The sequence below is a fragment of the Ornithodoros turicata genome, chromosome 7 (genome assembly GCF_037126465.1).
Source record: "Ornithodoros turicata isolate Travis chromosome 7, ASM3712646v1, whole genome shotgun sequence".
Taxonomy (NCBI): Eukaryota; Metazoa; Arthropoda; class Arachnida; order Ixodida; family Argasidae; genus Ornithodoros; species Ornithodoros turicata.
The window spans coordinates 14,780,261-14,802,814 of NC_088207.1; the positions used below are offsets into that span (position 1 = coordinate 14,780,261).

The window sequence follows — 22,554 nt, forward strand, 5'->3', positions numbered from 1 at the left end:
GCCTAACTTGAGGCGCGTCATGCGACGTCACGGCCAAGCCACCTCCCTCGCCGTACTCTATTGTTGTCCCGTTGTCAGCAGGTCGCCGACGCCATATTGATGCTGATCGTTGTTTACGATGGAAGGCTGGAAGACACGTGCGTACATTGTCCTTCGAAAGCCCTTCGTCCTTGAACGCCTTCAGTTTGGCAACAAAGCCCCCCTTATCACAGGCGGCTGTGGGTTATAAGCCGGTTACTCCTGTAGATTGCATTCATTGCGACAACAAAGCTGGCGGACAGCATCAATATGGCGCGCACCAGATGGCTGATAAGTGGATTCTGCTTGGATACAGGCTTTTTGGGCGGCGCAACGACGACTCTGACGTCAAAATAGGCTCCACCCACGAGGCGGCAAAAGATCAGAGAATGGCCAAACTCTCCCTACAAATGGCTCTGATCAGGTGGAGAGTGGTACACCCTCTCACGGCGCTGTTTTGCGGCCAACTTAGTGCGTTGCTGAAATATGCCCCAACCAGCCCAATGTACTGAAAGTCGAGTGCAATAGGGGTGGACTGGTAGGTGGAAGGCCTTGAACAGACTCTTGAAGCAAAGGAACATTGATAATACACATACCGTCCACCCCTATTGCACTCGACTTTCAGTACATTGTGCTGCTTGGGGCGCAACCAAACCTCAATTTTCGGACAACTTTTCTGGACATAACCACAGTACTACGAATCGTATCTTATCGAATCGAATCGTAATTTGCCTAGTCAATGTAACGTGGAATCAGATAGGTCGGTCTATCTGATATAACGTTACATTTACTAGGCAAATTTCCAAGTTCAATTTAAAAAAATCAACTTATCTAAATTAAAAGTCGGTGAAAGTAATTTTAGTAGGTGGCAAAAATGGCCGGAAGGTAGTCGCTTACCCCGTATTTTCTGTTGAGCTGTTTTTTTTACAAGGGTCAAATGACACGTTACGTGACGCACCCTGCATGATAGGCATGATAATATTTTGCCATCCCACAATGTATACACGTGTTTTGTTCCAGCTTGCTGTGCTCGTGAGATAGAATCAATCATCCGGATACTTTTTCATTTCATTTCATTTCATTTCATTTATTGAGCCTGAAATGCCGGAAAGGCGCTACATCAGTTTTTTTTTTTTTTTTGTACGAGAACTCAAACTGCTTAACGAAGTTATCATAAGAAAGGGTGTGTACAACATTTGATGGTAAAGCCCATTCGCAGATGAGACACTGTAATGGTGAGTAGAAAAACTATCCTGTTGAACCGAACACTCGTTGTAATTGAAATTAATGGTCTACACGACCAGTGTGTTTAACAAGGCCTCTATTTTCAAAAAGCGGTATACCGCTGCGCAATTTTGAGGAGGTGATGCTGATATGAAAGTCCCACGCGTAAAAAAAGCAAAGCGGACTGATTTATACTTGAATACTCCAGCCTTTCAATTAAGTATTTTTGCTGAGGACTCCATGTATGAGAGGAATATTCTTATTGTGGACGTATGAGAGTTCCATACGCAAGTTGCTTAGCTACCGGAGTAGCCTAGTGAACTTTTTTTTTTAGGAAGCCAAGTTTTCGCATTACTTTTTGACACAAATTCTCCGTGTATGTTTCCAGTTGATATCGTCGGAGAAATAAATCCCTAAATATTTGTAATTGCTTATGCGTTCAATGGGGTCATTTAATAGAAAATATTGGTTTATCATACGCTGTTTTTTGATATTGTCATAATTTTAACTTTAACCGTGTTTATACCTCCATCTGCCATACCCGACACCAAGATGTAATGCTATCTAAGTGTGACTGCAGTATGACACTGTCATTATTATTGCTTATTTCTCTATATAGCACAAGATCATCCGCACTTAAAGCGAGTATGGCATCGCACCTCACAGCTGGCGACACCGGTGCGACCTACGTTTCCATTTTTTTTTTTTTTCTATTTCGAATCTGTAGACAATTTCACTCACGATTGTCTAGATCGAAACCGCACGTCTGGTCTGGAGCATCTTTATTGTCCGACTGGTTCTCCTCTTACGAGGATGTATATGGTATGCGTTTACATAAACATCAGTCAGGTGTTGGGGGGCCTCTGGCCTCGTCTGAATCAAGTGGCGGATTGGCGCCGTGCTTTTGTTTTATCTTCGGGTCGAAGTGCTCGAGTTCGCACGTTTACAAATCTAATCTGTCTATCGCATCCGTCGCGGTCCATACCGAAACTACAGTGCCATTTTACTCCTCGTTCATCACCGACAATAACACCAAAAATCCGACTCGAATTAGTAGAGTTGTTTCTACGCAATTTGATGCAATGCATGGCAAGAGCAGACGAGGGGTGTTGAGAGCATTCCGGAATCCCCTCTCTGTAAACGTCACTTGGACAAGGCCAATCAGTGAGCGCCCTTTGGCGCAGATAAGACCAATCAGGGAGCGGTAGAGAGACCTTGGCGTCCGACCGCCGGGCGGGAGGGATGGCTTCTGTAGGTCGCGGAGAAATTTGAATCGTCTCGTCAAATGGCTATTTCTGGTTTGCTACGTGCGTGTTTGTACAGTAAGGAGCGTAACACCACGTGTTCCACGGAACATGGTCACGTCAGCACTCACACTGGTAAGCGAAAGTCGTCGTATTTACCGAGGTCTTTTCACTATATACGCTGTGCAAGTGCGTCTCTGCGCATGAGAGGAGGCAGTGAGAGGGAAGAGGGAGGGCGCCGCCGTAGCCAATGGGGCTTCCCGAGTGGAGTAACCGGGAGAGGAGATATGCGCAGAACGCTCGGTTATTTGCAGAGCGTATTGCGGTGCGAACGCGTAGCAGACGACCTCGGAGACAACCACTTGCGCTGCGCTCCCACTCGTGTGCCCGGCTTACGTCGTTCTGGCTCAGCTGCAGAGGGAGTGGGAATCTTGAAAACTAGTAAGCTGTAAGTAAGCTGTTCTCGGAAGCGAAACTTCGCTCGAGGATTGTGCAGTGACGTCACGTTTGGTCACGTGACTCGGGAAAACATATCGCCCCACCGGAGTTACTGTAGGAGGGCATGCCGTGAGTTGTTGCAGTGTGCATGCAACTAGGAGCGCATATCGTAAAAACACACACTGTTGGCCCATTCGGCCCGCAGTATCACGCCTGTGACGCATGCCCGTGTTTTCCCGAGTCACGTGGCTCAAAGGCGCTCGAAGGACGTCATCTGCACGAGCCTCATTGACTGTGACGCGGTGACGAACATTACCGTATCGGTCTCATACACACCTTTTCGGATACACACCTTTTGCATGGACGTACCGAGAAGGGGGCAAAGTGGGGGGGGGGGGCGTGGCCCCCCTGGAAGTGGAGCTGAAAATAGTGCGCTCTTTAGTCATAGGCCGTAATGATTATTCTCAGGTGTTATGATAGCAACCTCTGAACACCCACGCTCTTAGAAATGAACTTCACCACATAGCACTCTCCTAGCCAACCATCATCCCGAATGACAACGTTCTCGCCCTTGATTTGTTGGAAACGAGAGGCGGAGCCTATTGTGTGCCCATTACGCACGGCACAAAATAGGCTCCTCCTCCCGTTTTCAACAAATCAGGGGCGAGAACGATGTCATTCGGGATGATGGATGGCTAGGAGAGTGCTATGTGGTGAAGTTCATTTTTAAGAGTGCACACAGTGCGCAACGTGCGCCTCCAGAAAAAAAAAAAAAAAAATGTGGTAGGGCTTTTGTGGTAGGGGTGCATGCTGTTCGTTATGCATCGGGTTTGCACTCTTGGCCCCCACCTGGAAGCGCTTTGCCCCCCTTGGAAAAAATCCTGGGAACGCCCATGGTTCCTTTGTATAAGAAGGCTAAAGACAGAAACTAAGGCTGTGGGACATGATAAGATATCAGTTTCATTTGTGAAAAATATCGTTCATTTCATATCTGCACCTCTCTCATGTATCTTTAACGAGTGAAGGACGTTTTTCTGACGAACTAAAAGTCGGCAAGGTCTGTCCCATTTACACATAAGGTAGCAGGCTGCAACCGGAGAAGTATAGGCCAATATGCATTTTGCCCACGGTCAACAAAATCATAGACCGACTTCTACTTACTAGACTTGAGGATTTTTTTTTCAAAAGTATCGAGTATCAGTTTGGATCCCGTAAAAACAAATCTAATGAGACGGCTATCTTTTCTATTAGTGGACTCATTAAACTTATTATAGAATGAAAATTCTTCACTATGGACGTTTTTGTGGATCTCTGGAAGGCATTTGACACTATCGATCAGTCATTGTTATGTGTGAAGTTGGGGCGTTACGGAGTTCGCTTTGTCAATCTTTGTTTACTGTACGTAGTTACCTGCAAGATCGAAGGCAATTTGTACAACTCGAGGAGACGACTTCATTTCTTGGCGGCGTCATTTCATCCGGTGTCCAGCAGGGATCAATTCTGGGTTCGTTTTTATTCCTCATTGATATAAATGATCTGGTTTCGTACTCAGATACACAAGTAATTTTGTATGCAGATGGCGCAGATCCATTTTTGTACAGAGTCATAATATCGTGGACTCGTATAGAAAAACCAACAGCGTTCTTTCAATGTTAATAACATGGTTAATGCGCAATCAATTTGTCGTCAGTCCAGCCAAATCTTCCCATGTCATACTTAAGTCAGCGCAAACCCGCATTTTTTCACATAGCACTGCTCTACTCCTTGGCACAAACATCGTAAAACGTTCATCGCAGTAGTTCATCCAGAAATGCGAACATGGGGGTGTAGCAAAAAAAAAAAAAAAAAAAGGTGCAGGGGGAGGTAATCATTACAGCCTGAGCCATGGGCAAGAACACGTAAACAAACACAAACACGTTGTTTACGTGTTCTTGCCCATCGCTCAGGCTTGCCTATCATGGAATTTATCCACCAGCTAGCCTGCATTTACGTCATTCTGTCAATAATCATTACAGCTACGCCGTAAACAAAAGAGTGGGGATATGGGGGGGGGGGCGGTCTGGATAAATCACTGGCTCATCGGTAAAACTACTAGGCCTAGTGTTTGATGAACATCTTCTATTGCATGATACTTTAGTATATGCAGGTATATACACGATTGTCAAACTTTATCACTTCTTAGAACGGTATACTATATGACACAAACCCAAAGTTATGAACCCTATATGGCATCGAGGTACATGCACTGATACACCGGTCCACGATACACCCAGTGTATCTAGCCCAGAATAATGCGCTTCGCGCTATGTCATCGCTGTCACCATGAGAAAGTGTCACATTCACATATCGCCTTTTTAATGTAGCATGAGCTCATGTATTGTTTATGTGTAGATCGTATACAATTTTATATAGGTTGAGACACAGCCTTGTCTCTATACCCTATGTAAACTTTATTAAGGAACCTACACTCTTAAAAATGAACTTCACCGCATAGCACGCTCCTAGCCAACCATCATCTCAAATGATATCGTTATCTGCCCTGATTTGTTGAAAACGGGAGGCGTACGCCTTTGCTGTGACACTTATGCTGTTCATAATTGTCACAGAAAAGGCATACGCCTCCCGTTTTCAGCAAATCAGGGCAGATAACGATATCATTTGAGATGATGGTTGGCTAGGAGCGTGCTATGCGGTGAAGTTCATTTTTAAGAGTGTAGGAGCCTTTGATCTACACTTTGCCCAGTATATAGGAACCAGCTACGGTTCTTTCTCTTTGCAATATTTTGCTGCCAAAGTCTGGAACTCACTCGCACCCCATATTCATACTTGCAAATCGTTCAGTTTTTCAAGAAATTCATGAATGCTGTATGTGTGAAAGTACATTGTATTTCTTCATTTTGACTCAAGTGTTTGATGTTGGCCCCCTTCCTTTTGATAATGGTATTTTTTCTCACTGTGATCGTTCCTAAGTCCGCCTTCTCTATGAGGCGTTTGAAATGCTAGCCATTATCTGTTCGTTATGCTTTTCTAATGATGACTGTCGTTCATTAGCTTGAGTTGTGTGCATAATATTGGATCAATCTCACGCCTGTATTGCGTTTGATCATTTCAACTCGTGCCGTTTAATATAAAGGATTACTCTGTGCCAAATCTGTATGGCATTAATATTGTGCGAGCAGAGAGAGAGAAAAAACACGAACTATTAGTGCAGATGGCGTCTCCGTTTGCAAGCCAGGTACCGTTACTGTTGAGCAGCTTTCTCGCGACTCAATTAAAATTTGCTCATAACTATACACTCTTAGAAAATTACTTCACCGCATAGCACGCTCCTAGCCAACCATCATCTCGAATGATATCGTTATCTGCCCCGATTTGTTGAAAACGGGAGGCGTACGCATTTTTGTGACACTTATGCTGTTCATAATTGTCACAAAAAAGGCGTACGCCTTTTCAAACAAATCGGGGCAGATAACGATATCGTTCGAAATTATGGTTGGCAAGGAGCGTGCTATGCGGTGAAGTTCGTTTTTAAGAGTGTAGGGTTCCGCGTTTTTGGAATTGGCCGATAAATGCGGAAAACCTCCCGCCGAGTATTTTTCTAGATGTTCCGCATTTTTTGAAAAACTTCCGAATATGCTCTTGCATATGGTGTTACATGCTGGAAATGCCGGTATAGTCGATTGCATTTTTTCCCTCCGGGGTATCACATTTTCTGACGCAATGACAGGAGCTGTTCGAGCAGTAAACACCACACCAACAAACCACCATTGCGGGTCCAGGCTACCATGAATCACTTTTCGTCGCCATCTTGCCCAAAACACGTGAAAATATGTTTCACAGAATTAACAAAAAAAGAAAAAGGAGAAGCAGAAGAAGAAGGCTTTCACAGTATTTGCATAATCGCCATACCGGTTACAATAACCCTGCAGTTGTCTCAAGGAGTCCGTCAAGCAACTCTTCCAGGCGCCCGCATTGTACAAAGCGAAGGCGTGCAGGTCAGTCGGTAGAATGACAAATGGTTCAGAACAAGAAAATAAATGCGTAGAGATTGGGAAGCCCTCATTCAGTAACGGGACTCTTGCTTTCACGCAAAATGAGTATACTTACTCAAATTAGTGCCTTACTCAAAAAGTGGACCGAAACACACATCGTCGCTCGCGTTCGCTCGAGATGCCCTCTATCGGCAGTAATCCGAGGGAAAACGGGGGAGGGCGGTCATCGCGGTAGAGTAACAACGTGCTCTTTAGAAGCAGTCATAACTCGGGGCATTTCTGTTGCAATGAGGAGGAACGCTGTAATACCAGCCACCCAGGAGCCTTGCTTCCTTCCGAAAGCTCGTGTGCAGTATATGACCCGCATTTAACGACGCCGTGACTGCCCTGTAATTATGTCCTTGCTGGTCCGTTTGCCACTGCGGTGTGACGGGTGTGACTTATGGTCGCCGCTACCCAGAACTTCGTTGTACTGCGTGGCATACGCAAGCCCGTCTAGATGCAATATGTAGACGTTAAAAAGGAGTTCCTTCTACAGAGCAGGCGCAGTTGAACGTCAAAATATGTGCCTTTAGCGGTGATATTGATTGACATTCTCTTCTTACTTTCATGGTGAAAGGGAAGGGAATGGTATAACCTGAGTTTTAGGGCTGCCAAGTAGTTGGTACACGCTACCCCGGGGGTAATATTTCCCAGCGATGCTTCCAGAGCTGGCGGGAACGTCAATGGATATCTGAGACGTGCCACAGATAAGGACACTGGTCATTCTAGCCACCGCTATTTTCGTGAACCGGACAAATGCACCGGGAAATACGATAACGATGACGGGGAAAATGTTGCTAATGGGATGTCGAGGACGGAAGCTGTGTTTGGCGAATTCGCATAGCGAACCCACGGACTGACGACATCTGCGGTAGTTGCTAAATAGTTAAGCTAAAAATTAATGTAGTGCACGAAAAGAGGGAAAATATTTCATACCTTCGAGCTGGATATAAGTTTCTAAGCTTAAAGCGACTGTCAGGACCAAAATCAAAGCTTGAAAAAAAGAACGCTGCTACATGCTTCCTTATGATTCGTACAGCGAATTATTTGTAGTTGAATTTCATATAGAGCGCCAGAGCCGTAGTGATTGGGGGGGGGGGGGGGGTGCGAGAGGGGCAGCCGCCCCGGACGCCCTCGCCAAAGAAATCGAAATCGCGCGTCCTATACGACTCACCGATTCGTATAGCGCATGCGTGGCGCTCGAGTCGGTCGTTTCGTTCGGAGGAAGTGTCCTAATTAGGGAATTTTAGGAGAACATAGAAGTTTCACGATAACGTTTCCGAAAACATGATAAGCCAATCGCCTGATTCTTTTGGAGTGGCTGACATCGCTTGCTCATACCTGACTGACTGACAGCGATACGGAGTCGAAATGGGAGGGCGTTTACGATTTTCTGAAACTAACTAATCTCTCTATTCGGGAGTTTGAGTTGCCCCTTCTGTTAGTACCGATACGTCTCCAACTGAGTGCCGCCGCTACTGCGCATGCTCCGGCTTTCGTGTGCGAAAGGTTATTGCGCTCCCACTCATTCGGGATCTATCGGAAGCCTTCAGTGGTGATCCAAGGGGGGGGGGGGGGAATCGTCCCCCAAAACGTCAGTTTATACATTGGACTTCACTCTCTCCCCTCCCCCACTACGCGCTCCGACAAAGAAACCGCCCCCCCCCCCCTAAACCGATGGTCTGGACCCGCCCCTGGTAGCCTTTCGCGTGTGTCTGCGTCACCCGAAAAGTTTGAAAGCAAGATAGCCAATACCAACATTCACCCTAGGCGCATGAAACAGGAAAAATGTATTTAATGTCACCGAAGCGTATTTTAATGCCGAAACGGTAGTACATATTGTGTAAAAGATTCACGAGAAATAGCGCTCTAGGCCACGCTGGTCTGAGTCGTGTGCGCTTTACCGGTGAATTTTCGCGCCGTCAGATCAACCACGCAGATGAGTAGTCACCGAAATGTTTCCCGAATCATGACTCATTTCCCTTTTTCGGGGCTGTTATGGGCGGGAACATGATTCGTTGGGTTCCCTATTACTCGGAACTTGGATTCGATAAAGCTGTCGAAAGGTTGGCAATGTGATGTGAGTCACTCCAAAGGGTAATAACGTTTTCGGAACCGTTATCGTAAACACGCTGCAATCTAATCACACTCGTAACTACTATTATGGCGCTGTTAAGCAGCGCCTGTATGTATTTGTTTTGAAAAACGGCGAGTTTTAGTGTATCGTACGGGGCTATCGCCTTTAGTACGTAAGGGATAGCGTCTTGTCCCTGCGCACTGCTCGAAGCTCTCTTTATGCTTTGCGCGTGCGCAGAACCACCGACGCTATCCCTTACGTACGCGTAGCGGTAGCGTACGGTGCACTAAAAATCACTAATGCATAGCATGTTCTGCTCACGACCTACTAGATTATAACGACCATGCCATAATCAGCAACCACTATGAGGAGTCCGTCCGCACGATCCGCTAGGGGCGCTACTCATCGACACGCGAGATCTGCACCACGATTGGACGACGGAAATTTGAATTCTGAACGCGCAGAAACGTATGTACGACTACCGTAGCAGACGACAGCAATACCTCCTAGGAAAACGCGTAGAATGATGATGATTAACAGCCTCAGAATGAAACATCTGTGGAATATCCACCGCTTGTACAGGAATACTAAGGTAAGCTGAAGTACAAAGTATTGTAGGACTTGGGGAAGCAATAACTGGGACGATGAGTAGCGCCACCGCTGCCTTCCAAAAATGCGGCGCTGGGAAGGGGTGCCTACGATATGGTCGTTATAATCTAGTAGGTCGTGGTTCTGCTGTAAGTACGCCATGTAACACGTGGGAAGTGACATAGAAGTGGCTTAATGACTGTTTCCTTATCGTTCTACCTATCTTACTTCTGTGCAGCAGCCTGAGTCCTACGATTAGAATAAACGCCGGCCATTATAACCTCACCCTGTCCGTTTGCCTGCCGAGGCACGCGAGTACGAAGCGAACCCATGCATAATATTTATAGCTGGTTATTTGCACTGTCTTCTTTACAACGAATGTCCGTCCGGCAATGTGCACTATATACTTTCATATACTTTCCTATCCACTGTATCTTTCCTATTGCAACATCCACTGTATACTTTCCTATTGCAACCGTCCTACCCGCTTAACGAGGTGTATCCAAAGTGCCTTCCAACCTATACGTTAGCGAAACACATTCAACGTCCAAAACCTCCACCAATATGTATAGTGTCACAAATCACGTGACTTCTATCCCGCATCGGCCTCTAATGGGCCGCAAGTGGGCGTGTAGGGCTTAATTTTCAGAAAGGAGGCTGCCTCCCTCAACGTCCACCTAGCGGCAAGTAGTTCAACTGCTCCTGGCGCCACTTTCAAAGAGGATCGTCGTGACCTCCTTTTTTTTTCGTTTAACTCGGTACCTCTTTTTAAAACCCACCCTCACTCTCGTTTTTAGCTTGCGTGTCATTAAAGGGAATTTATTCGGAGTTTCTTTCGGATATCACCGTCGCCTGTAAGCAATCGAAATGGAAGGAGCGGTCGACCTCTCGGTTTCCCGGTAATAGACACCTATGCCCTCTCTTTCCCACTCCCTTTGATGCTGTCATTATGTTATGTTGTTGTTTTCGGTTTCCACATCGGAAATTATACTGTGTCATTGCTCGAGAACGATTTATTTTCGGTCCAGTATAAATACACCTCGGTGGGCGTGTTTCGACTGCGCTGCGAGGGAAAGGGCGGTTTCTCCCTTTCTTAACCGTGCCCAAACAAGGCGCCGGAAATGTTGTCACGTTCTCGGGCTGGGTACGATTATTCCGACGTGGTCCAAAGCGACGACCCGTATGAGGGCGTTGTTGTCATGTTTTGATGGATGTTGCATGATTGACGGGCTTGATCACGAACATGTCAGAGGGGCATGGGTCGTGACAAATAAGAGATGAATTACTTCTGCGTGGAGTATTAGATAAAGTATCGGAACCTACACTCTAAGAAAAAAAGGAGTAAAACGGGGAGTAATTGCAATTTCTACTCCCCTAGTCTGCAATTACTCCCCATTTTAGTCCTCTAACCCAACATTTAGTCCCGACATTTACTCCCCAGGACTGCAAATTGTCACTAAACTTCGCGAATGGTCTCCCGAATGCAACAGTCTACGTAAATATGTGCCCTTGGTCAATTTGAACGACCTAAGGCTGTGTAACTCAGACAACGTAGCAATTATCCAGCCACACAGAGGACGAAACAGTTAGCGCATCTTTCTTCGCAAATTGTGCCCTAGTATGGCGCAAGATTTTATATCGCTCGATATATCACGGTTGACGGTTTGCTTCAAAGTATTTTCATGCATGCGCACCAATTATGTAACTGGGACTCTTTCAACAGCGCGTGAAATGCGGTCTTCACTCTGTGACATTCATTTACTCCCGTGCATTTACTCCCGAAAGGGACTATTTTTTGTGGCAATCCAATTACTCCCCAAAAGGAGTAAAAGTACTCCTTTTTTTCTTAGAGTGTAGGGGGTGCCGAATGCGAAGGTTTTTTTACTGTAACAAACGTTTATCTTACGCTAAATAACAATAGTAGAACAATCACTATGGACCCTCTCCGAGATGTATTGGACGACGTTTCAGGACGAGGTTTTGCTAACTGTGGTATTCTGTGTGTTGAAGACGATTCATACGAGGCGTGTTAACGTACTAACCCGAAGTTTTGAAATCTTGTGGCACAGGCCGGGCATATCTTCCTCCTCCCTTCACCCCTTTGACCACTACGCTATTCGCTCCGAGATCGAACGGTGTCGGCGCGCTGCGGAGAACAGAGAACTATCGCAGTGTGGACGCGTCGTCTGCTTTTACACGTTTATTCCGCGTTCAGTGCCGTAGGGGGAACCGAATAGTGTCGTACCATCGCGGCACAAGTGATCTTCCGGCGAATATACACAAGAATTACGAAAAAAGAACCATCAAATCCGAACATCGGCCCACGTGTTATCCACACTAGAATGGTGACAGTGTCGCCCCCTATAGGTCGATCTCGTAGCGAATATCGTTTTGTAAAATACCAGGTCGCGAAGACCGACATCACCTCTCGGCGAAGTGTTGCTCGGAAAGCGACACATGCATTGCTTCTGTCCGTGTAGTTTTGAGGCTGGCGCTCTGTGTGTGATACACTGAATGGAAGGAGGAGCGGATGCATTAACACGTGAAGGATGTGTTAACACAATTAGGGCATACTTCGTGCACCTCTAGGTCGGCCCCAAGTTTGCGAGCTATTATAAGTAAGCGGGTCCATCCCTGGACAAAAAGAGCAAGGTAAAGGCCATTACTCAGCAAGTCTGCAATGCGACGTTCGAGCACTTCCCGGTGGCTAGATACAGACGGTATACATATCGGAGTCAAACTGTTAGGGTCCCCCTGTAAATCTACCTGCATAATAGCGTGTAACAGATTCATGCATTACGAAATATTCGTAACATAAATCGACCCCAGCCAGCATACGGGTCGTCGATGTGCATGAAGTGGCCAACAGGGCGTATATTCCTAGGTTTTCCATATCAACGTTTTAATACTTAGCACACAATTATTTTTACAGTATTATATTTACTTTAGCTCAGTATGCAGCTTTCAAGCATATGGCAGCCGTCCATGTTTTGGTTTTCCATTTGCTTACCGTAAAACCGGCTCAAATCTCTTCTTATTAGAGTACTATTATTGACACTGTAGTATTATTAATTGGCGCACACCGCAGCTAAGAGCGGGCAACTTTTCCCAATTAGCGTTCATGGCGGAACCAATGTACGTGCGCTGTTACGTCACACTAGAGTGCTACGATGCATAAACCGGGTTTCCCAAATTATTTTATTTCTGTCACTTTGGAAAAGCACCCCTTTGTACGCTGGACGTCCAAAATTCTGTCAATCATGCATGGAGTACTAAATATTATGTTAAACTTTTGATCCTGCATATTTGTTTCGTAAAATACAGGAATGCTAAAAATCCCATTACTCTATATTGTGTCGATGTTCTAGATCGCTTTTTTTCTTTTGCTATAAGCGGTACACTGTCGCTGTGAAATTAGCATAGAAGGCATATTCCAGAAGGCATATTAGCTAAAAGGTGGAACTGTAAAGCTGGTTGTTACACATAGAAATTGTAACAAAAAAAGAAAAAAAATCAGCGAAATAAATATTGCAGCAAAGTTAAGGTCGCAACAAAGCGAACCAATCACGCATATACCAGGATTGCCCAGCGGTAGAGGTAGCTGGAAATGCTACGAGGACATGTGCGACTTGGAAGCGTCGGTTACGTCCTGAAACGTATGGTATAACCCGTATCACGCGCATATTTTACTCATTTGATTGATTGATTAATTGATTATTTAAAAGAAAACCAGGGAGAAGTTAATTTACTCATTTGAGTTTCACCACAAATGCGATACCTTATATCTGGCCAGGCGCTTCATATACTGTAGTACGATAAATGTATGCGGGATAAGGATGCTTGCTTCCCAAGCTTGCTTCTCTACAGTGTCGCCTGCAGTCGATCACGGCCGCACCACTCACATTGGCAACCATTCTCGGCCCTGGGTCTAACCAGACTGACCATCGTCAAGTTCTTGAGTATTTCAAGATGTTTCTCCGGGACACTGGTCTCCTTTCTACCCTATAATCTGCCTGCGTACCTGTGTGCTGTGTGTGTATTTTTGTGTGCTGTGGTTTTGCCTACCGTTGTGATGTCATACTTACTCCACTGACTATCCCTATTTAGCATCGTTCATCACCTCATCATCAGGACACATCACATCCTGCCCCATTGTGCCTTGGGGTAGTGGGCCGCACCTTAAGTGGCGAATTTCCCCATTCATTATCATTAACTTATTTGTTGTTGTTGTTGTTGCTTCCCAATTGAAATGTGCGCGAGCAACGATGTCGACATTACTTCTCTCGCACTGCACTGCTTCGAAGCGGCTGCTGTCGCCGTTGTCGAAATCCGACGCAACAGCCCAATATGGGGATGATCCCCCGCACCTATATGTCAGATGTCTGTCACGCGCGACGCCCACCACGAGAAACGCATTGAACAGTCGAATGCGAACTGAAAAGGGCCGTTCAACGAAACCAGCGCGTTAAACGTCGTTCCATTATGTCATTAGACGTATTTTGTTCCAAGTGGCCGACTGCACCCTAACAATCGTACACCAACTTAACTGCCAGTACACCCGGATTCACTCATTACACTCGGCGAAGCAATAACACCAACGAGCAGTGATATTTCGCTAACGATCCGCCTATAGTTCTCGCACAGTCCGAATGACCAGTTGGGAATGAGTTATGTTCCGGCCGCTTCATCTGCGTTCCCAGCCGTACATATACGCGGAGCCCTAATAATACGGCACCTCTTCGTTTGTATCATTGCGAGGGGGCAAGGACGACTCGTTAGGGCTTATTACGGGTGGCGCCCCCTACCCCCGTCGGTTTGGGAGTGCTACAGCCAAGCCTGAGGGGCGACGCCGCCGCTTGGTCTCTGTTTCTACAATTGCAGACTGCTAAAAAATGTGTGGGGAGAAGGAAAGGCATATGGAAGAGCGGTATTCTTTTTTTTTCTTTTTTTTTTTTCTACTTAAGCCTCGTCTTTCCGACTGAAGCGCACGCCTCCTTTTAAACGGTGGGAGTAGCCCGATCGGTATATTCGTGTGACCACTCACTGTCCGATTGCCGGCGCATGTGGAACTGCCGACTCTGGGTCTGGTGTTCGTGAGCGCGTGCTCTTCCTGACGACTCCGGACTTCGCATCGATGCCGTCATGCCGGTTCTACCGGACGCCCCTGGATCTTTGTGGAGGCCGCACTTCCGTTGGGAACATTCTGCGAATTACGGTAAAGCTTCCATCACAGCGTACTTTTCGCACTTTTTCTACGGGTGTTCGGGCGATACTTTCGCGTGCTTGGTAACCGCAGATATCATATTATCGCCGTTTGTCCGAATCAGACCCCGCAGTTCTGTCATTTGGTATTTGTCATCAAGGTATATGTATATTTCAGACCTCGAACCATATATTCACCATATATATCACCTTATATATCAAAGGTGCATGGAACTATAATATACGCGCAACATGCGCGTATCCCGGTAATAACATGTGTACTGATAAGTCGAGAGCTGCGCTCCTTGTGAGCTGCGGCATGGAACTCATATTTTAGGATTTTGTGCGAGTGCCTCTATCAGTGTGTATCTTTGTAGTGTGTATTTGTAGTGTGTATCTTTGCATTAGTGTGTATCTGTTTCTCTGCATGTTCTAGTGATATTTATTCACTTGCACCTAGTGTACTAACACACTAATTGTTGGGGATGGGGAATGTACTTTGTTTGGTTTTGGTTGTTTGTAGGTTGTTGTTTTGTTTTGGGAGTAGCAGAACTAGTCAGGAGACAAGTTCAATTTCTCCCTGGTTTTCTTTTAAATAATAAATCAATCAATCAATCATAAGTCGAGAGTAAAAAAAAATATGGAGAAAAGCTCGTGTTATAACCGTATTGTGTGCAATGGGAGGGGGTGAATGCGACCTTTAATCTACGTGTCTGGGTATATAACACAATGCGCGGTATATAGGCAATATATTTTACATTTTTAAATATTGTTTTTCATACTATAAGTACCTCACTCTAGATGTAGGACGAAATTCTGTAATCGAGAGCTGTATCGCAAAGGAAATTTCAAAGACGTAGAACGTACTCCGCACTCTGGATCGCTGTCAGCCAATCAGATATCAGCTACGTGATGTCAGCCATTTCAAAGGAATCAAGCGATTAGCTTATAATGTTTTCGGAAACGTTATCGAGAAACTTCAGCGTTCTCCTAAAACTCGAAGCGTGAGCGTGGCCGACGAGAAGATGAGTGACACAGTAACAGCTGAGCTAGCAATAGAACGCAGACACATTGTTAGGTTAGGTTAGGTGAGGCTTAGAAAGAGAAAAATATGGACATATTGGCTCGCGCATGAAAGGAACCGGCTCCTCGAAATAACCCATGTATATAACATAGAAATATTACAGTGTATATTCCACTTTGGAACACATTGCAATGATATGGGGACGTTAACACAGTCTTATCGTTAACACAGTCGTATTTTCTGTAGCGACGGTACGTAGATAAACCTTATTTTGGACCATTAGAAAAACTAGGTGAATGTGCAGAAAATTCAGTCAACTTCCGCCATTATTGAGTTTCGTAATTTTGTGGTACGTGTCTTGCGTGAAGAAAAGAGACGGACGATAGGAAATATTTACCTATTATATGTTTTTCTTTTTTTTTCGACAGCGTCACGTACTGAGTTTTGTTTCTGTGTTTGTTTCTGTGTTTTATTTTCCAAATGTTTCGTCGTTTTTCTTTCTTGCGCCCACCATTTGGTACCTCAGCACATACAGGGCAATGACGCTGAATGTTAAGGTGCACTTCAAGCAGGCTGTCAAAATAACCAACTGCTTGCTTTCCCAGATCAGTTGACCTATACATTTTTTTTTTTTTTTTACATTTGCAAAGTTTTCGTTCCAGAAATAATATGCATTCGTAGTTAGCCTCATTCTGAACTCCTGGGCATTCTCTGATGCGCAACGATTAGTGAAGGAGCTGTTACTTCTGTATTTTTTTATAATTTTCTGTACCCCAGCTGTTTTCTTCTGTTTGCTTGAAAGCATTAGGGAATAGCAAGCCCACACCGTGGCTAACCTTTCCCTTTCCTTCTTACTTTGCATTAAACATATCCCCCCCCCCCCCTCATTCTGATGTCAGTTGCTCGAATTTTTGCGAATGTGATAATTGACAAATTCGTATGATGTCTGTCTCTGATATTTTGCGTACTTAATTAGGAAGCCGCCGATGCACAAGACGAGCGTTGTGCGTTCCGCATGAACACATGTACGCTACATTTTGCAAACATCCAATTTTATTCCCACTTATCCCTACCGTAACATATGTATTTGCTGATAATCGCCAGTTGTAGGAATTTTTATCTTTCTGAAGCTGTAGAAAGCTTTGAAGTCATTAATTTCACGTAAAGGTTATTATTGTTATGTTTAATTATAGATACTTACTTTTGAAAGCGAACAACTGTGACATAATAAAGATTGGCCCGTAACTTGTAACGATTTAGGGGAAGAAGCAATTAAACAGAGAAGGTCAAACACACCATAATCCTCACTACGGCCAGTCGCGTACTTGAATTGAATGATGGCAGTTGAAGAAAAGGCACAAGCAGTGGGATTCGAACTCGTGCACACCCTCTGACTGCCAATCAGAGATGCTACCAATTACACCAAGCTAGCTACCACACGCTACAAAACACGAGGACATACACTTGTCCTCGTGTTCTGTAGCGTGACCTGGTATGTTGAAGTTATGGTAGTTAGCCTTTTGGTAACTGGTAGCATCTCGGTCCGGCAATCAGAGGATGTGAGTTCGAAACCCACGGCAGGTGCCTTTTCTACAACCGCGATAATCAAATTCCGTAACTTGTACTCGAGTACCAGTGGCCAACGAGTTCGTTGTAATTTTCTCTCTGCAGTATTAATTTCTTAGGCAACTTGAGGCCTTGTATGTGATTGTCCCTTCTACGTTGTTCCAGCCTAAGAACATCAGTTCCCTCATGTTCAGCGTTCTCTTCTTTTCCAAAAGCCGAGGATTTTCTACCACGTTCAGGTTCCCATATTTTATATAGCTACGGGGGGATATATATTTATTGAAAGGAAAGGCTACGCTATAGCTACGGGTCTCGCGCAGGGTTCTGCATCTATGCAACATAAACAGGGTTCCAAACGTGAGATGACGAATGTCGGCACAGTTCCGCATGAAGTCGGCCCAGGACGCATACTAACCCCCTCTGTCTCCCGCTCCTTCCTGCTGTCCTTTCTTCGTCTGTCCACGTCTGTACGCCGCTCATAGCCACAGTTGCCTCGCGGCGTTAACACGCAATAAAATAAAAAAGAAACGTGAGACAAACGGCAGAAAATGGAGGAATAGCATCCCTTGTCCCACATTCACGTTGTCAAAGCGTTCGATTGAATCCAACATTGCTGAAAACCACAGCAGCAAAGGTGCTGTTTCCTTCCACATGCTTGCATTACAAATGTTTCTTCGCACTTTTCTTTTTCTTTTTTTCATTTTCACCTGGTGTAAAAATATACGGGTGTTTACGTTTTATATAAATGCATCCTGTAACACATAAACAAAAACAATATTCGAGGGGAAAAAAGACAAACATCAACCCAACCTCACTTAATACCTTGTAGGGCAGCAATAAAATCAAGCAGCAATAAAATCGTACCAGCCATAAAATCGAGGAGGCGCCATTGAACACTCTTAGTTAGGTTGTGTGTGCCGTCGGTACCGATGGACTCCCACGCATCCTCTATTACTGCTTTTAGCTCTTGGTAGTGGTGATGGCGGTGTTATAGTGGCGTGCTATTTCCGAGCGATCTGCCTGTCGGTGTGTCTGCGACCTAAGCTCAAGTGTCATCTGTAGGGTTACGCAAAACGCAATGTGGATCAAAATCCGTAGGTTGCGAAGGATTGTTCGCTTTACAGTGAGCATGCTATAACTCTGTGCGTACCAGGAAACGATAAGGCAAATATGAAAAGTATACGAATCACTTTTAATTTGCAAATCAAGTTGCGGCTAGTCTAGCCTAAAACGTTTGTTTTGTTCGTTTCCAGTCTAGTAATTAAAGTACAAAAACTACAGGGAGTGAAGCATCTCAAAGCACGTTTAATCTGTGGCGATCTCTCGAAACAGAATCCGCACTTATCAGGTTACAATAAAGCTTTTTTTTAAATAACGGCCTCATATTCTCCCTCTTGTTTGCTGTGCACTTCGTTGTGTCTCACGTGACGAAGTGCAGACTCCGCACTAAACGTCATCAATTATAAAAAAAAAATTGGGATGCTTCATTATTATTATTTTTTGTCATTTTGATGCCTCTCCTAGTGCTGGATTCAGCTGTATTCCTGCTTTCAATTCGGGGATGCCTTATAAGGAGCATGTATAAGAATAGGAAAAATTCAAGGTTCAAGGTTTTTATTGATTGAATTGCAAAGCCATACATATCATTTCATGCAGAGGTCCCGTAGTTCAAACTACGTAGTTAAAATTGCTTACCGATCTGTTCACAGAGGCTGTGTTGAACGTAGAAGCCACAAAATTCTCTGGTTTTTGACATTCTGTCGACGCCAGCCATGTTTCTTTTCATTCTACGCTACAACGGAAAGGCGGAGGACAGCGTATGCCAAGTTATTTGCCTTTCTGGGGAGGGACTAATTTTATAAACACGTATTTTCTATCTTCTTATAGGCTACAACAGGTATGACTGCCCGACTTGTATGATTGATCTGGAATGATTATTGTAACGACGAAATAAACAAATGCGCCGACGTATTTCTTTATTCCGTCATGACTTCTCCCTGTTTATGGAACATTATTGCGTTATTATCGTATTTTATTTTTTCGAACGTTACCCTTGTATGTCCGCGAGTATCGATACCTTATCAATGCACATCATCGTATTTCATCAGTATCTATCCGTATGTATAGATATATATATATAATGTGCAGCACGAGGAGTCTGGCAAAAGTTTCTTAAATTCGTGGTTTATTTTTCACTTCGAGAACTGCGCTGCATATTTGCAGCATGACCTACTTTGACGTAATATTGTGTTAACAACCAGCGCCAGCATTAATGAGCTTTCATAATTAATTTCGTTCATTTGTAAACATCGGTCGGTCGTATTAATTAGAAAGTTGTAGAGTAGAGCGCTGAGGGCCGAAATCTTTTTCTTCTTTCTCTGGCTGTGTCCCACTTTCAAACCTTTGCTCCAGGAAGGTGCAAAAATTGTTTCATCGGCAGAACCAGAGTAGGCGCGAATGTTCCCCTCCGAGTTGGGGGAACCGAGGACAAAACCATCGCTCCAAGGAGCAGCAAGGTGCTTTTGACTCACCAGTTAACGTGACGCAAAACGGCGTTCATGCTGCTTCGTGGCTTTTTTCGAAAAATGTGTGGCGTATAAAGAATACCCTGTATGAATATTTGGATATTTCCTAATTAATCTCAATTACCTAATTAACTGGAGCACTACAAAATACCGCAATTTACGCGAGACTATACTGCTGCAAATAATATACAGAAAGTATACTTCGCATATGGTGTGCTAGTGTTTTTTTTTAATGGCTCACTTTACGTGGTACACTCTGTGTGTGTGTATGTGTGTGGTAGGGAGGGAGTGGTGGTCAACCTTATACTTGTAGTGTGCAACTGGTTCGGTAAAGGTGCAGCAGAAGACTAACCCAGTGTTCCCCTGGAGAACGTGCCCGAAAAGTGTTTAATCTAGGAAGCCTGAATACTGGTTCCCCGTTTTATTCCACCCTTTTCCACCTTTTGTTTGTTTGTTTGTTAGCTTTTTGGAATAACAAGCCTACATCATGGCTAACCTTTCCCTTGTCTTTTTGTTCTTTGCATTAATATCCCCCCCCCCCTTCTTCTCCTTCTTCTTCAACCTCTACGATACTCACTGGAAGATCTTATTTTACACACGTACGTAGAGCAGAAGAAAAAACAAACACAGTAATAAATAATAATAATTCCAATCTGATTCCGCCCACATTTGCGTGGCTACATGCTACACGTGCATACACGTGCGGCAGGGGCAGGACTGCGGAAAATTCCGACCACCTGTTGTTCTTTTGACGTGCATATCAATCGCATGAGCCGAAACCAAAACGAGCCCGTCTCGAGCGCAGGGGGAAAAAAAAAAAAAAAAAAAAACGCGCACTAGACATCGGTCGGAGGGCCACGTGATATGGAGCGATGCTGCTGATTGGATTAGGCGCAGCACTGCTGGCCAGACGAGCTCGGTGCCGGTTGTGCTGTCTGGGGGTTTTCTGTATTTTGCTCAGACGCTGTCCAACATATGTCGCCGCACTTCCCGGGACGCACATTCCTCCACAGCGTTAGTCGTGACGTGGCCCACCTCTGTGAGGCCGACAACGGCGAGCTCCTTGATCACCCCAGCACCAGATTGCGTGCAGTTTCATCACCACCTCCTGATAGGCCACGATCCCCCACGCGATAACCGCGACGTTGCCCGCCGGCCTGAGCGTGCCCGACGACGTCCAGCAGCTCCATCTTCGCCACCACCACCAGATGAACCGCCGATGGCGAAAGTGGTGTCCGTGCCGTGCCAGCTCATTTATACATGCCAAAATTGGGCGATGGAAACATCAAAGCGCGTGTTTTCAGGATATCGAGAAAATACTGTGGCTGCAAGTATTGACTGCGTCCAGTTCTCATATCTGGCATCTCCTGGAAAACCTTCGACGAAAAAGTGAACTAATGGATTTTGGGTAATTTGTCATATAGTAGTTACATAGTACATATTTATTCTCCCCAGCAGAATTTCCCTTGCCGCATGATGGGTCTGCAACAACAAAAACATAGATGAATGGATGATGATGATGACGTGGGATGTTTCCCTGCGTTGAGTGCAGGACCCTACCCCATTCCAAAAAAATTCACATGAAAGGATGAAGAGGGAAAGAAAACAAAAGAAACCCCTGCAAAAACGACAGCCTTGCGACTATTTTACAAGAGAGCTGTGTAGGACTTTAAAAAAAAAGATACGCATTACGTTTGAAACGGTGTGTGGTTGTTATTCTGTCTGTGTGTATCTGTAGACACCGGTCTGTGTGTGCCGTTCGCATCACTTGTGAGATCCGACCTAAAGTAAGTGTTCGGGACACGACGTCTGATCTTGCGTATGTATCACAAAATGGAACGCAGTTCCGCTATTATGGGCATCACATGTCCGTAAAACAGTCCTAAAAACAGGCATTCACATGATAAGCGTGTAATCAACGGCAACACGGTACATACCGTGACATTAACATGGTAATCACACGTGATGCCACAATGATGCCATGTTTTGATTTGCCAGGACTGTCTGAAATTAAGGGATTGTGCCCGGAAATCATAACAGCGTACTCTTACCAAATGAAAGATATCGGTAAAGCAAGAAATAGTACAAGGTATATTTAAACTGGTACCGAAAAAAAGGGATAACGCGTGTGAACAGATGAATACAATGCATCCCCTGTTGCTGGCCCCACGAAAAAAAAAAACATGTCGTTACGGCGCGACCTGCCATGATGGCGTGAGCGCTAGTCGAAATCAGCTGTGCACCAACGATGTCATAGTTCTTTTTCTTTTTTTCACAATGGACCCATTATGGCCACTCATTGAAGAAATGCAAACGTCTAATCACTACGAGTACGCACAGCTCTAGGTGAGAAATGGACGTTAAGTGAGCCTTCCTAATTTCTGTATGATCATCACGATGCCCTTCTGTTTGGAGTTGTCGAAATCTGCGATAACTGTATGTATTTCGAATTGATATTTGTCGTTAAACCTGCTATGATTTATTTTTCTCTGTTCTCGTCTGGTATTGTTGCCCTGGGTGATTAGTATGGTTCGGTCAGGGAAAGGGAATACAACGCAGACGAATTGAGCGAAGGTAAACGTTGCCATGGCTAATTATGCACTGCGTATTATTC

General features: G+C 44.9%; 1 protein-coding gene across 2 annotated transcripts in view; it reads left to right on the forward strand.

The window, feature by feature from the left end:
• The window catches only part of LOC135400237 (sine oculis-binding protein homolog), a 162,536-nt gene that overhangs the window by 137,641 nt on the left and 2,341 nt on the right, over window positions 1-22,554 (forward strand). Inside the window, exon 1 of one of the 2 annotated variants that reach the window (XM_064632012.1) lies at window positions 14,541-14,838. The exons of the other annotated variant lie outside the window; for it this stretch is intronic. Coding sequence (XP_064488082.1) covers window positions 14,766-14,838 — 73 coding nt within the window. The 5' untranslated portion in view covers window positions 14,541-14,765. Of the gene's footprint in view, window positions 1-14,540; window positions 14,839-22,554 lie in introns of those variants that run through there. 2 annotated transcript variants of the gene reach the window in all.